Consider the following 14,589-nt stretch of genomic DNA (forward strand, 5'->3'; position numbering starts at 1 on the left):
GCGTAGATCAGACAAAGCCACAGAGTCTAACTTGACCCTAGAATCTGAGTCGGGGGCTGAGGGTTACATTACCAGCAACTGGGAAATTAAAGCCATGCCCTGGGGTATGATCCTCATGGCAAAGTTTAGCATGCCCAGCAGTGACTGCAAATCTTTCCTGGAAACAACTTGAGAAATTGTAAGCCCATGGATCCGATCCCTGATTCTAGCCAACCTACCTGCATTGACCGAGAATCTAACACAATCCCCAAAAAAGTCAGTGTGGTTGCTGGGCCTTCCATTTTCTTACTTGCCAGTGTCAAGTGCAGAAAACACAGCCATGAGCTTCTGTAGATCAGTGGGTTAATGGCTCGAACTCTCGATCAGGAGGTAATCATCCAAATAATGGATGACTTCCTGATAGAGTTCGCTATGTGTGAGAATCCAACTGAGCGCTTGAGCAAAAACATCAAAGCCAAGGGCTGCTTTTGGACCCAAAGGTGAGCTTAGTAGCAAAATAATACATACCCCTCCACCTAATGCCATGCCAGTGCCAGACAGAAGGCAAAATAGGGAGAAGCTAGAAAGCATCCGAAATGTCAGCTTTGGACAGCCAAGCATTCCTACCTATAATGCATTTGATTGCCTGATCCACAGACGCATATTTGAGCGAAAACTCCTCTGATGGAATTAAGGAGTTTAAATTAGGCACATGACAACAATGACAATTCGTAAATCAAACAAAGTTTTTTTTGGAAAATTTCCCTTTAGCCAACCTATGGGGTTGACCCTCCAATTATGGAAAGGTGGTATGGAGAAAGGCCCTATGACAAAGCGTTTGTCCAGCCCGGTCTGCAGCAGCAAATCCACCGCCTCCATGTCTGTGACTGATGACAACAGATTCTTACAACCCAAAAGTGCCCTGTGGTAATGTACTCAAACCCGTGTGAAACCCTTGAGTGAAACCTTCCATGTGGGGGAAGGAGGGGAAGCCAGACAGGCCTGCAAGAACGGGGCGTTGATGCGGCTTAGTAATGTGGACTTCACTTGCTTCAGCAAACAGGCAGACTTGGGGTGAGCTCTGTAGCAGCTGGCACAGACATGCAGGAGGCGACACTGGCTATAATTGCATGAGACATGATTGAAATTGTTGCAAATTTGTAACTTGTCTAGAAACTGAATTGGGCGGCCAAGTTTCTCTAAAGTAGCCGAATTAGCTGGGGTCTGTAATGAGGGCACCCTGGAGGTACCTGGAACAACGGGGAGGGGGGGGGGGGGGGGTAGTAGGTAGTATGTGTAGAAGACCGGCACATAGCACAAACTGGTGACCTTCACCCAGCAGAATGGCGACAGAACAGCTCTGTATCCACGTTGCTCCAGTCAGTCATCACCTAGTGCTGAGCAATAAGCAAGCATATGACTTTTTGTCAGCTATGTCATAAGCCACTATCAAAAGGGAAGCTAAATTGACATCTTTACCATCTAGAATGTCCTTTTTGATATTTGCAGGGCTGAAATGAGCCGGAGTAACTAAAAGCGCGCTATCTAGCTTTAGCTGCAGCTAACAGAACGATCACGGGGGGACACGGAAACCGCTGAGGTGCTGGGAACGGCAGGTGCCTCTGGGGCAGGGCATGGGTGTCTTTCCAAGACCTCAACCCTGGCCTGTAACTCCTGAAAGGATGTTGCCAATAAGCTCAGGGTGGAAGGGATCTGCGAGAGGAATGACCTGACTGAAGGAAGGGTGACTTGCTCAGGAACGCTTGATGCACTAGGGAACAAAAATCTAAAAAGTTCCACTTTGCGCGCTGAAACTGGGTAAGAGATACCCCTGCATTGTAGTTCCGCCATCAATATGGCGATGGTCCAGGACATCAGGGAGAGCATGCTGCTATGTTCAGAACCCCTAGCCAGAGAAGGAGGGATGGAGGCAAAATCCTCAATCTTCGCCACCTGAGACATGACCTAATCGTCTGGGGAAAAAAAAAAAACTCGTAGTGAGCAAATCATGAACTGACGACAAACAATATAATCCCCCCCACCCCTTTTTTCTTTTTCTATGGTGAAAGTGGGCTCACCAAGTGAAATTCGCATAGAAGATAGACTGAAAAAAATGTCAGTTAGTGAAAAGGAAAGAAGCCGAGTCACCTGAGGCGTAGCAGGCAATTAAAAACGGATACCTGAGAACGTGTCAGGTAAGATATCAGAATAGTGAAATGTTGAAACGTATGACATGTGTGAAACAGATGAGGGGACTTGCCACCACACAAGTCAATTAAAAATGATCATCTCAACCCGATGATACCCATTAACGTGAGAGGTAAACATAACAGTGTAACACCATGAGCCTAACCAGTGAAAGACAAACCTACCCACGTACGTGATAAAAGAAGAAATGGTGAACAATCATACCTGCCTGCAACTGAACTGAACATGAATGAAACCCCTGGGTCCTGAAGGTCACGCAGAAATGAAAACTATGGTAATCAAAACAAAAGCAAACAAGAGGCTACCACCGGGACAATGGGAGAATATCCTGGCGAGTACCAGGGCCTGCCTGCAGAGACTAAAACCCCCTCCTGATTAATTGTAATCAATACCATAGTTACCTAAATAACATGTCACGTAAGACCTGAGAGTAGTGAAAAACGTAATCTAATGACATGCGTCATAAGACAATGTAATATGATCATCACAAACCGTAACCCATGAACGTGACAGATAACATTGTGATGGTGTAACGCCGTGACACCTAAAGAGTGAAACCTTAGACCTACTCACGATCGTGAACAAAAAAAAGGAAGTTAGGTGAACAATAACATACTTACCTGTTACAGACTGAAACAAAAAGGAGGAAAAAAGTATGAACCCCCTGGGTCCTCAAGGTCATGAAGAAATTAAAACTATGGAAATCAAAAACACAATCAAACAAGAGGCTACCACCTGGCAAAGTAAGCAAAACCCTGGCCAATAATAAACATGAAGTATAAGCAGTAACAAGTCCAGTGGCGGTGCATCCATAAGGGCGCATGGGCACCGCTCCCTCTCTCCATCCAACCCCTCTATGACCAGTGGATAGATTTATGCATAGCATGATTCGATCCATGGCCGCCGCTGCCATCCCCTATTCAAGCGCCTGGCCCCTTTTCAGGACACCGCTCCCCGCCGTCACCTGCTGCCCCACCGAGACAGGCTAAGTGCTGGGCAGACGGCAAGCGGGCGGGAGGGTCACAGTGGCGGCATTCGATGGCACAGTGGCAGTATTTGATGGGCACAGTGGCTACAAATGATGGACACAGTAGCAGTATTTGGCACAGTGGCGGCATTTGATGGGCGCAGTGGCAGCATTAGATGGGCACAGTGGCTGCATTTGATGTGCACAGTGGCTGCGTTTGATGGGCACAGTGAGGCTGCAATTGATGGGGCTTTTTTCTGAATTTTTCAGTTTGTTTGCACCCCCCAAAAATTTTGAGCACCAGCCAGCACTGAACAAGTCTCATCTAACCTCCCACTGGAACTGCAAATATATCTGCTCAACCCTCTTTGCTGTGGGACATCACAGTCCCTATAATATTAAACACAATAGGGAGAATAATATGACAGAGCAAAGAACAATGTTGGTACAGATCTTGCCAAACTTAAGTGGGAAATCCCAACAACTGAGGTTGAAATACCGTTAAGGAAACACTGACCCAATCACTGGAGAAACAACCCCCTCATGTTTAACCTGCTGAGTCAAATGCACAGAAATGCCCATATACCAGACATACCTCGGTGACACGTACCCATGAAAAAACATGAAAGAAAAAGGGGGGCTAAATGAAATCTGTGCTATAAGTATATGAACATGCGATAGACTCCACAATATTGACTGTAAAGCACAAAGTTAACAATCCATCTTTTTTTTTTTTTTACAATAAAAATACTCTATACATATAATGCCTGTCAGTTGCCCCAAGCAAGTCCCAACTCCCCACCAAAAGAATGTAGTAACAGCTGGACCTGAAGAAATTATGAGTGTTTTCTGCAAGCCAGCCCTCCGTTGCTAAGTGATGCGGCTGGAGGCAGGTGGTAAGTGAAATGCTAGAGACTGGCTCCTGCACCCTCTCCTATAGACTATCTCTCCCGGATCCCACAAGACCTCCTCACACCTCCCTGCAGAGTAGAACCTGGCATCAGGCCGTGATTGGACAGTGCAAGGCTAGATAGGCAGGCCGGGAGATCTATGTGTACCCTTATGCACGCTCTATGTTGGCAGAAAAAAGGGGTGACAGACCTGTTGGTGGTGCGGTGGCCATTGTAGCTGAGGAACCTGAGCTACCAATATGACACTATGCAGGGGGCCGCAACCTGTACCCTGAGCATCCCGTCAAGTCCATGGCCATAACCCCACTGATAGTCAGCTGTAACCCCCTCTTTGCTTTCGAATTGACAAACCCCCCTAGAGTAGCCACGAGCTACCGTGTTGGAGAAAACCCAAGCCGATCAGCGAAAGCTGACATCACGACTGAACCAGAAACAAGCCTAATACACAAGGACACGGCCCTTAGCCCAAAAAGAAACACAGACAGAATGGAGGACTAAGGCTTAATTTACATGGCATGTTTTTACAACCTCTCCTGATTGATTTAACTTGACAGATAGTAACCCACGTTTAAAACGTCAGTTTTTCTTCATTTACATGCTGTGTTTAGCTGCATTTGCGTTTGCAAAGAAAATTTTTTTTTTTTTCAAAATGGCCAAAAATGAAAAACGCCTGTAAACAAACACGGCTAAACGTGAGTTTAGAATACTTTGGCGTTTGGAGCTTTGCCTCTAAACTCAGCATCTGAACTCATTTATTTGCTTTCCAAAAATGGCCTCTAAATACCAAATGCCTAAAAACAACATGAAACGAACATGTCCACACATAAGATAACATTGGACGAGTTCAGGGACAGCTGAAAAAAGCAGCCAATTGCCTCTGAACATCTGTTTACCAGTAGCAGTGTACATAAGGCCTAAAGGCTGGCATTTTAAAGGTGAGACTTCTCCCACAAATTCAGACGAGCCTGCTTCCCACCTTCCTACATATACTCACGCTAATTAATAAATGTAAAGAAACATTTTAAAATGTATTAAAACATGGACAATGTCAGTTGAGCAGTGAATATATCTGTAGAGCAGTGGACCTGTCATTAGAGCAGTGTGTAGCACTGACCCCAAAGGAGCTGCTGGTTTGAATTGGGCCTGCACTTTACCTAGAAACCCCACTAACTTTACTCAATCCCCTTGGCACAGCTGTGGTGCAATGTAATATAGTACAATATAAAGCAATGCAAAAGTACCTGTACATACCCTCAGGATCCACTGGCTCCACCTCGTGGGGAAAAAACAATACGCCACACAACTGGATACTTCACCAGAAATATTGTTTACTGTAAAATATTTAGACAGGTGGTTACAGTAATTGTGCTGTCATCCCAACATAGGACGACAGCACAATATATTTCAATATAACACAATATAAAATATGTATGTATGAATTTATATTAACCTGGGAGCTCCCCTGCTTTAAAGGCTATACGTGAGGCCTCACTTAAAGTACTTAAATCCGGGGTCTTCTTTTCTTCGCTAGCTAAAGTCACTCCTTTATATTTGTAATCCAAAGTTCATGGAGGATTAAGCTGAAATGCTCCTGGTGTAACTCCAGTAATTTATTTACAAACGCTGAGGCGCCAAAGTAGATAGGCCTCAAGCCTGCTCAGTGTCAGTTGCTCTGCTACACCTCCGTGGAACTGCAGGTTCCAGCGGGGTCTGTATGTGAGTCTAACTGCGTGCAAAAGTTAACAAATGGTGGTCCGCAACCCGCTCACCAACTGGATCAGAGTTCCGAGTGATCACTTTGGTCCGGTGACTGTAGCTTGCCTTTCCGTCAGCTGGGCCAGATGATCTGTATCGCTCTGCTGAATCGATCCGGTTCTCTGATTCTCCGCTGAGTGTCTTTGTACCTTCTCAATCCGGCTACCATCTTTCAGGCTCTGTCAGGTCACCTCACAAAAACAAACAGGCTCACACCCTGTGATAGCTCTCAGCCGCTGTCTCTCGGGAAACCTCTCCACAGATCCACACAGGCAGGCAGCGTGGTCCCAAGAGACCTAAAATGGTCACTCTGGTCCCTTTTATTTCCTACCCAGCATGCACTGCGTAAGAGAGTGTTCATGGGTAGGTCACACGGACTCCTGGGTAATAAAGTCAACCTCCAGAATCCAAACAAAACAGTCACTTCCTGTACAAGTCTTTAAATTGTCCCGAGGTAATAATAGACATGTGCGTTACCCATATCTGGTCACTAGGTGGCTCTGGTACAAAACCACAGTAATGTCCATATACCCTACATTAAAGCATGCATAATTACATCAATAGGCAAAGATGTCAGCGCTACAAGTGGTTGGTGTCAGTAGGACAGTGGACGATATCAGTAGGGCAGAGGATGGTGGATTTCTTTAATTGTTTTTTTTTACAATATTCTTTTTTTATTACTATCTTCTTAGGAGCCTGTTGGGGGGCTTTTGTGAAATATCAGGAGTCTAAGTAGTCCCCTGAAATCTGACTTTTGAGACAGAGAAAGGGGTGGAGGACAGAGATTTCCCAATTCCTTTCTCTGCAGCCTCAGCTGCACTGGACAGTATATGAAAGGGAGGTGCTCTGTGCTGAGCAGCTTCCTGTTCATTCACAAACTAAAGTATAGTAAATATATATTAAAGTATAGTAAATTTCCCAAATCTTCTAACCTCAAATGTAAACTCAGAACAAGAGCACAGGAGGGGGAGAAGTGTTGACCTGACCTGACTAGTGATGAGTAGTCTGTTACCTTGGTGGTATTGGCATGGGTAGGTATGAAAAGTCTTATGAATGAAGAATTTTTCTTTCCTTCCACCAGGTGGCAGCCGATCTGGTCCCAGAGGTATGTGATCAGTTGATGGTCTCTGAGCCAAATGAGGTGGAAGAATTTGCCATATTTGCCAACAAGAACAAAGGTAATATTGTGTGGTTGCTTAGTGGTCAGGCATATGTATCGATCTGCTTGACTATTTTGTCATTTAGTGGAAGGAACGAGGAAGTAAATGTGACCAATTCTAATTCTGACAGGTGAGATGGTACGCCCTCTGCGTCCCGGGGATTACATTCATGACTTCCTGCTCCAGGACAATTCGGTGACCTTGGAGTTCAAAAGGGTCACATGGAAAGCGACACTGAAGGGACGTAGTGAACTCTATGTTCAAGTGCATTTCAGCCAGGTACCAAAGACTTTCTTTTTTTTAAATTTTATTGAAAATGTTGAGGTATTTTAGAAATAACATTCAGAGTGTACTGTATGTCTGAAAATGAAATAACATCAACAAGAAAGTCGTTATACAGTGGCAGTACATGCTGTACATTTGGGTTGTGGGCACATTATTTTCTGCTCTCAGTATAAGCAACGTAGTGAAGACCCTCATTTAGTCAGTGAACAGCTGGCTGCTTTCAGTCATCAGAGGTGAGTGACCCTTGTGTTTTCCAATAATCCAAAAACATTGATGCTCGGTTCACACTGGTGCGATGCAGGAACCACAGCGGGTGTTAATATAAAGTGAATGACACCCCCAAATCGGTTATAAACACCCATGTGATCCAATTCCAGTGCGGACAAAAAAAAAAAAAAAGAGTCCAGCAACATTTTGGTCCGAATGCGATGTGAATTCAGCCATACAAACTGTATGGATGAATTTGCACTGCAAAGACATTGCATGTGATGTGCACAGGCATGCAGTGCAAATCACATTGTGGAACCAGCCTTAGGGGTCTGATTATAAAAAACATTTGCAGCAATGTCAGAAACATTCACGCATTTAAAAAAAATTCCAGTATTTTTTATAAGAGATTAATGCTTGTATCTCCATCTACTGACCAAAATGCAGTATAGTTTGCTTATTGACTACTATATGGAGCGGGCAATACGGGCATTAATGTGTTAGAAAAGACACAGGGCATTTCATTCAACTTTCACAAATGCTTCTGGCACAAATGTTTTATAAATGGACCCCTTTAAGTGTAAGTCAGGCCAATTTTTTTTCTAGTTTTGAATAGAGTGAAATCGGCTAGGAAGCACTCTTATGCCATGAACACACGACCGGACTTTCCGGCAGACTAGGTCCAGTCTTTCTGACAGACTTTCGTTGGACTTTCCGAACGAACAGACTTATCCACACACAATCACACCAAAGTCCGACGGATTTGACCGTGATGACATACAACCGGACTAGAATAAGGAAGTTCATAGCCAGTAGCCAATAGCTGTCCTAGCGTCGGTTTTCGTCCGTCAGACTAGCATACAGACAAACTGATTTTTTGACCGGACTCGAGTTTGAAAGATTTGAAGCGTTCTAAATCTAAAGTGCGTCAGATTTTTCGACCGCAAAGGTCAGATGAAGCCCACACACGATCAAATTGTCTGACGGATTTGTTCCGTCGGACCTTTGCTGTCAAAGTCCGGCCGTGTGTACACGGCATTAGATTTTATTGCCGAGTCCTCAGTGAGGAGATTTCAATTTATTTGTCCTGATGATCATTGCCACCAGAACAAAAGTGAAGGGAAATCTTCCAGTTGGGACATGTGTTGCAGTAACAGTTGCCTAGGAAGTAAAATTTCCTTACATTTTAAGAGATTTTATCTTGCTTCCTGATGTGTCTATAGGACAGGAACTGAAGAAAAGTATCCCAATGGGACACCGACCGCAAAAAAAATGAATGGGAAAAAAAAACAATTTTTGTTGGTGTCCATTAAGGAACACAGTAAAAATTTAAGTATTATACAGACACCAACAGGAGAAATGGGCATGAGGCCAGCCCCCTACAGTCTATAACCCCTCTCATTCCAATCCTGATCAGTAAGTCAGCAAGTAAACCAGGAGAGAACAATAACATATGAAGGATGGGAGCTGTTTCCCTCAATGGACTCAAAGAAAAAGTGTACAAAAAATTCTTATTTCTCTATTATCCTTTGGGGGACACAGCTTGAGGCCCGGTTCACACTCATGCGGTGTGGGAAGCACATGCAATTTGGACAGGAATCGCACCGCATTTTCTTCAAATCACATGTGATTCTTCAGCAGTGCAATTTAAGCCATACATTCTGTATTGCTCAAATCGCACTGCATACGTACCAAAATCGTGCAGGACCCTTTTCATGCTGTGTTTTGCAAACCAATTTCGGGGTGCCATTAACTTAACGTACACACCCGCAGTGGTTCGCATGAACGGGGTGTGATTTTAATGTGGCGTGGAAACCGCAGATTAGTGTGAACTGAGCCTGATAGTAATAAACCCAAGGATATCCTAAAGTAGTCTAAACTGAGGGGTGGGCATACCCAAGCAACACAGGCAAACCAGCCACCAACCCTCCTTCCTCCCCAAAAATCAAATCATAAAGGAAACCAAGTTTTAGCAAGCAGTCTAAGCAAGAACAGTAGCATATGAGGGGAGAGAGCTGTGCCCCTCATTAGACTCTGAAAAAAGGTTTTTATGGAGTGTACAAAAATCTTATTTTTTCAATTGCTCATTGAGGGTCAAAGCTTGATTTTTATAAACTAAAGGACATCCAAAGACATTCCAAACTGAGGGGGGTGCATACCAAAGCAGCACAGACATACCATACCAACAACAAAAAATAAGAACAAGAAGGAACCCAATGGCATTAAAGCTGCTTGCAGAACCTTGAAGAACCAAAATTAGCAGAGGCAGTGGAGGCAGACACATCAACCTTAAAGAAAGTAGGCAAGAAGATCAGCTTGCAACCATTTAAATCTGTAACACCAAAAAGCCCAAAAAGCACTAGTGAGAGCAGTCCCACAACACTCCTTTGAGAGAAAACCAGGGAAAAGGAGCCTGGAGTGTGCATGTACTAGCTCTTTACTCTGCTTCATTATCAAGTCCCAACCGGGAAAATGGCAGTGGGAAATTCAAGGGGTGTTTCGGGTATAAACAGTGCAACTTCCTCAGCTCTGTTCCTGAAACTCAGCAAGTATACCTCAGATGTACTGGCCTGACCTGAACACTGGAGTCCTGTGTTAACTGCCACTGCCGACTGCAGGACTATCAGAGAGAACACTTGAGCTGGGAAAACCTGTGAATGTTGGCTAACTGAAAACTTCTAGGATTTACACCGGCGGCAGCCGATCCATGAGGGGTGTAGGGGCCCCGCCCCCCTAATCTCCATGCCCTGGCCCCTAATCCTTATGCGGGGTGGTGGACGCAGATTTTTATGAGGGTTTTTTTTAAGCACATAATTAGAGCCTGGGGCTCTAATTAGCTTCAAAAAGGTTGGGTTCAGGGTGCAGAGCACTGCGCCCCGAGCCCACCCACTTGAAACATTAGCGAATCAACATTCTCCATTGTCTTCCTGCTTCTCTTCCTGGCCAATCAGGACAGGAAGCAGGTCTTAAGACCAGATTGGCCAGGAGGAAAAGCGACCGCATTGGGCAGGAGGAGAAGCCGCTTGCGACCTGGATGGAGCAAGTGCAGGGGCGGCTGGCGGGCGGGCAAGCGGGTGGGTTTGTTTACAATTTATCCCCCCCTAAAAAATAGAGCATCAGCTGCCACTGATTTACACCATCCATTCTGAATCTACCAATAGCTGTTGACAGCACAAGAAATCTGATTCAATAAACAGCACAAGTAAAAACACCCATGGTCTTTAGGACACTACCTTCTGATACCACAGATCTAGTAGAGTGCGCTTTGAAAGGAATAGGTGGAACCTGATCCTTGGGACCATAAGCTTGAATACTGGACTATCTAAGCTTCTTGGAGACGATAGAAAGAGAGACTGGTACAGACTTGCAAGGACCATACAGGATGACAAAAAGGGAATCGGTCTTTCTGAAGAAAGGAGTGGCTGAGAGAGTCACAGCCCAAACCATATCCACATAATGGAGGGAAATCTTCTTTTGATGAACAGGAACTTGACAGAGGGATGGAAGAATGTTGTCCTGGTTGAAGAAAAGCCAAAACCACGTTGGATAGAAAGAAAGTCTTGGGCCTCAAAACCACTTTGTCCTTGTGCAAAACCCAAAAAAGGTTATTTGTAAGATAAGGCTCAGTCCAGACATTCACAAAATGAAAATGAAAATTGAGAGGGGATGTCTCCAGTGGGTTCAAATGCCTGTTTTTGAAGAGCAGTCACAGGGGAATTAATGAGGGGAAACACCCTGAACAAAGGTCAAGGCATAAGAAGTCAAAGATCTCTGAACAAGACAGCAAAAGCAGGGACCTGACTGTGCTAAGATGTGCCAAATGCTCATCCACATCCAGCAAAATGTAGAAAATGCTGTTGCACAGGAAATATGGGGACATGTAGGTTCACATCCTTGATGACCATGAAAGCCACAAAGTCTCCATGGGGAAGGGATGAAATTACAGACTGTGGTGGTTTCCATCCAAAATTTCTTGAAGATATTTGGGAAATTCCAATTGAGATCCAAGATGACAGAACCCCCTTTGTGTTTGTGAACAGTGAGCAGGTTCCATTAAAACCCCTGAAACCTTTCTGCCCAGGAACTGGAGCAATGACACCCTAATCCAGAGGACCCAAGAAGACTGAAGATCTGCTAATGTGTGCCAGAAGAGAATCTTTTTTTTTTTGTTTTTTTTGTTTTTTTTTAGCATTTACTAATCATATTGAAATACTTTTACAGTTTCTGTGTATGAAAGTTGCAGCAGGCTGGACTTACAGCAAGAGCTATACTATACTCCATGAATTAAACTGTAAATATTAAAGAAGGGGCAGAAAATCTTTAGAGAACATAAACCTCACAAGAGTCAACTATTTGTTACACACCATATTTAAAAATAAAAAAAAAGTTTGCCAAGAATTCTACTTTAAAGGAGTTTTAAAGGCAGAAGGATTTTTATCTTAATGCATTGTATGCATTAAGATGAAAAACCTTTTGTATGCAGCAGCCTCCCCGGCCCCCCTTGGCCACCTTAGCCCCTTACTTAGCTGAGCCCAGCTCTCTCCAGCAATGTCCACAAATTTCTTAGCTGTCTGGGAATCTCCTCTTGATTGGCTGAGACACAGCAGCGGCGCTATTGGGTCTTGCGGCTGACGATCAAAGTCAGTTAGCCAATCAAGGGAGAGAGGGAGCGGGACAGGGCCGGGCTGGGGCTCCATGTCTGAATGGACGCACGGAGCTGTGACTCAGCTTGGGTGCCCCCATAGCAATCTGTTTGCTATGGGGGCACTCGACAAGAGGGAGGGGTCAGGAGCAGTGACGAGGTACCTGAGAAGAGGAGGATCCTGGCTGTTCTGTGCAAAACCAACTGCACAGAGGAGGGAAGTATAACATGTTTGTTATTTATTTATTTTTAAAATGAGACTTTATAATCACTTTAAGGCTGGGTTCACACCTAAGACGAAGCTGTCGCACAGCAGGGTCCGGTGCATCCTGGTTCACTGTTTCAAGTCTGATTTCAGCCTGAATTTTGGGCTGAATTCAGACCTGAAATGGACCAAAAAAGCACACGTTTTTCCTGAAAAACGCACCGGTCTTGCTTCAGAGATATGTGAACCAGCTCCATAGAGAGCCAGTCACATTCTCCTGCTATGCGAATTGGATGTGGGGAAATCCGCATCCAATTTGCATATTCGCATAGGTGTGAACTCAGCCTAAAGTGTTTTTTAAAGTTTTGAGTTTTTTTTTTTTTTACCTTAATGCAGAAAATACATTGTGTTCAAGATCCCTCCCCCTTATACTTTTCTGTGCCCAATCTCGATCTTGAAAGCAACGGCTCTCTATTTGCTCTTGCTATTTGCCATTGACTCCTGCTGCTGTCAATCAAATTATATAATGAGGGAGCAAGGGCTGGGGTGAGCCCTAGTGTCTGTGTTCATAGACGCAGAGAGCAGGGATCAGGAGCCTACACAAGTGCCCCCATCAAAAGAGGCTTCCTATGGGGACACTCACTGGAGGAGGAGTGCCAGTGGGAAAAAAATAAGGTTTTAGAATCACTTTAAAGTGTATTTAAACCTAAGAATAAACATGTTGTATATTGCTTTTCCAGGGTTATTTTTCTTTCATTTTTACCTGGTGACCCCACCGATAACAACACTAATCCATTGTACTGTATCTATGGTGGAACAACACTGACACCCTGATTTGGGCTAACACTTCCTCCTCTCCTCATATTCAGAACATTGGCGTTGTTTCATATTCCACAGGCTGAGTTGTGCTGATAAGGTTGAATCTCAGACTCATTAGATATCTGCCAGGATCAACAGATGTATTTGCACTCATCAAATAGATATAATAAAAGGCTTTCAAAAGGTATATCTAACAGACGAAAAGGGAAGATATTTAGAGTTAGTTTTTTAAATACACTTTAACCCTCACCTATTTTTAACATTAAACATTAATGTTTTTAACATTAAAAAACGTAGTGTAATAAAATTAGCGCATGCAAGAAAGGAGGACCCGCATCTTGCCAACGTCCAACTTAAAATTTGGGTTGAAAAAGTAGAACCTACTTTTTCAAAAACAGCAGACTTTGTGGGCACAACATGAGGCAATTGATGTAAAAAAAAATATATACAATCTTTAAACGCATTTCGAAAAATGTATTTGCTTCCACAGGACAGATTGGATGGGTGCTATTATAAAGTAAAAAAATATACAAAAAAAATACACATACATATCATATATTGAAACAATGTATATTCATACTATCAAATATAGCTCACAAAAGTGAGTACACCTCTCACATTTGACAACACTGAAGGCATACTGACCTCGTGATCACGGCACACCCTAGGTCACTTTCTCGCTTTCCTTCTATTTCCTTTCCTTAGTTATCCACAAGAGGCTCCGAGTACAAGTAGGAAGGCGGTGCGCTGGCCCGCAAGAATTTGTGGGAGGTGTCTTGTCTTTAAAAGACCAGCCTCTAGTCCTCCCACCCATTCCCTTTATTTTTAGGCCCCTTTCACACATGCGGACCGTATGTCCGTATTTCATCCATACGTTTGTGGATGAAATACGGACATACATGCATTCCTATGTGATAGCGGGTCCGCAGACACCCGCTATCGTCGGCCTCCGCAATTGTCCGATTCTGCAGACAGAGGAAAATCCTATTTTTCTATCCGTCTGCAGAGCGGATCGGATGAACACGGACAGACGGTCCGTGCTCATCCGATCCCCCATAGAGGAGAGCGGAGAGCTGACAGGGCGCCGGGACCACCCTGTTATCCGCTGGCTCAGCGGGGACAACGGAGCGATCCCCGCTGAGCAAGCGGATCATCACGCGACGGATCAGAAAGGGGCCTTACTTCTTCATTATTTATAAGTTACTTCTTGGACAGGCTGACTACAAGAGTCACAAATACATTTTTATAAATATTATATATATATATATATATATAGTATCTCACAAAAGTGAGTACACCCTTCACATTTTTGTTAATATTTTATTATATCTTTTCATGTGACAACACTGAAGAAATGACACTTTGCTACAATGTAAATTAGTGAGTGCACAGCTGGTATAACAGTGTCAATTTGCTGTTCACTCAAAATAATTCAAACACACAGCCACTAA

The 14,589-nt window shown here is 44.0% G+C and overlaps 1 protein-coding gene across 3 annotated transcripts in view; it reads left to right on the top strand.

The window, feature by feature from the left end:
• Nucleotides 1–14,589, top strand: part of MYO15B (myosin XVB) — a 337,586-nt gene that overhangs the window by 283,763 nt on the left and 39,234 nt on the right. For all 3 annotated transcript variants that reach the window (XM_077459669.1, XM_077459670.1, XM_077459671.1), the window contains 2 exons: nucleotides 6,902–6,998; nucleotides 7,111–7,259. In XM_077459669.1, the coding sequence (XP_077315795.1) occupies nucleotides 6,902–6,998; nucleotides 7,111–7,259 (246 nt within the window). The remainder of the gene's footprint in view (nucleotides 1–6,901; nucleotides 6,999–7,110; nucleotides 7,260–14,589) is intronic.

Source organism: Lithobates pipiens, unplaced genomic scaffold (assembly GCF_037356315.1).
Source record: "Lithobates pipiens isolate NorthernLeopardFrog02 unplaced genomic scaffold, aLitPip1_a1.2 Scaffold_28, whole genome shotgun sequence".
NCBI classification, from domain to species: Eukaryota; Metazoa; Chordata; class Amphibia; order Anura; family Ranidae; genus Lithobates; species Lithobates pipiens.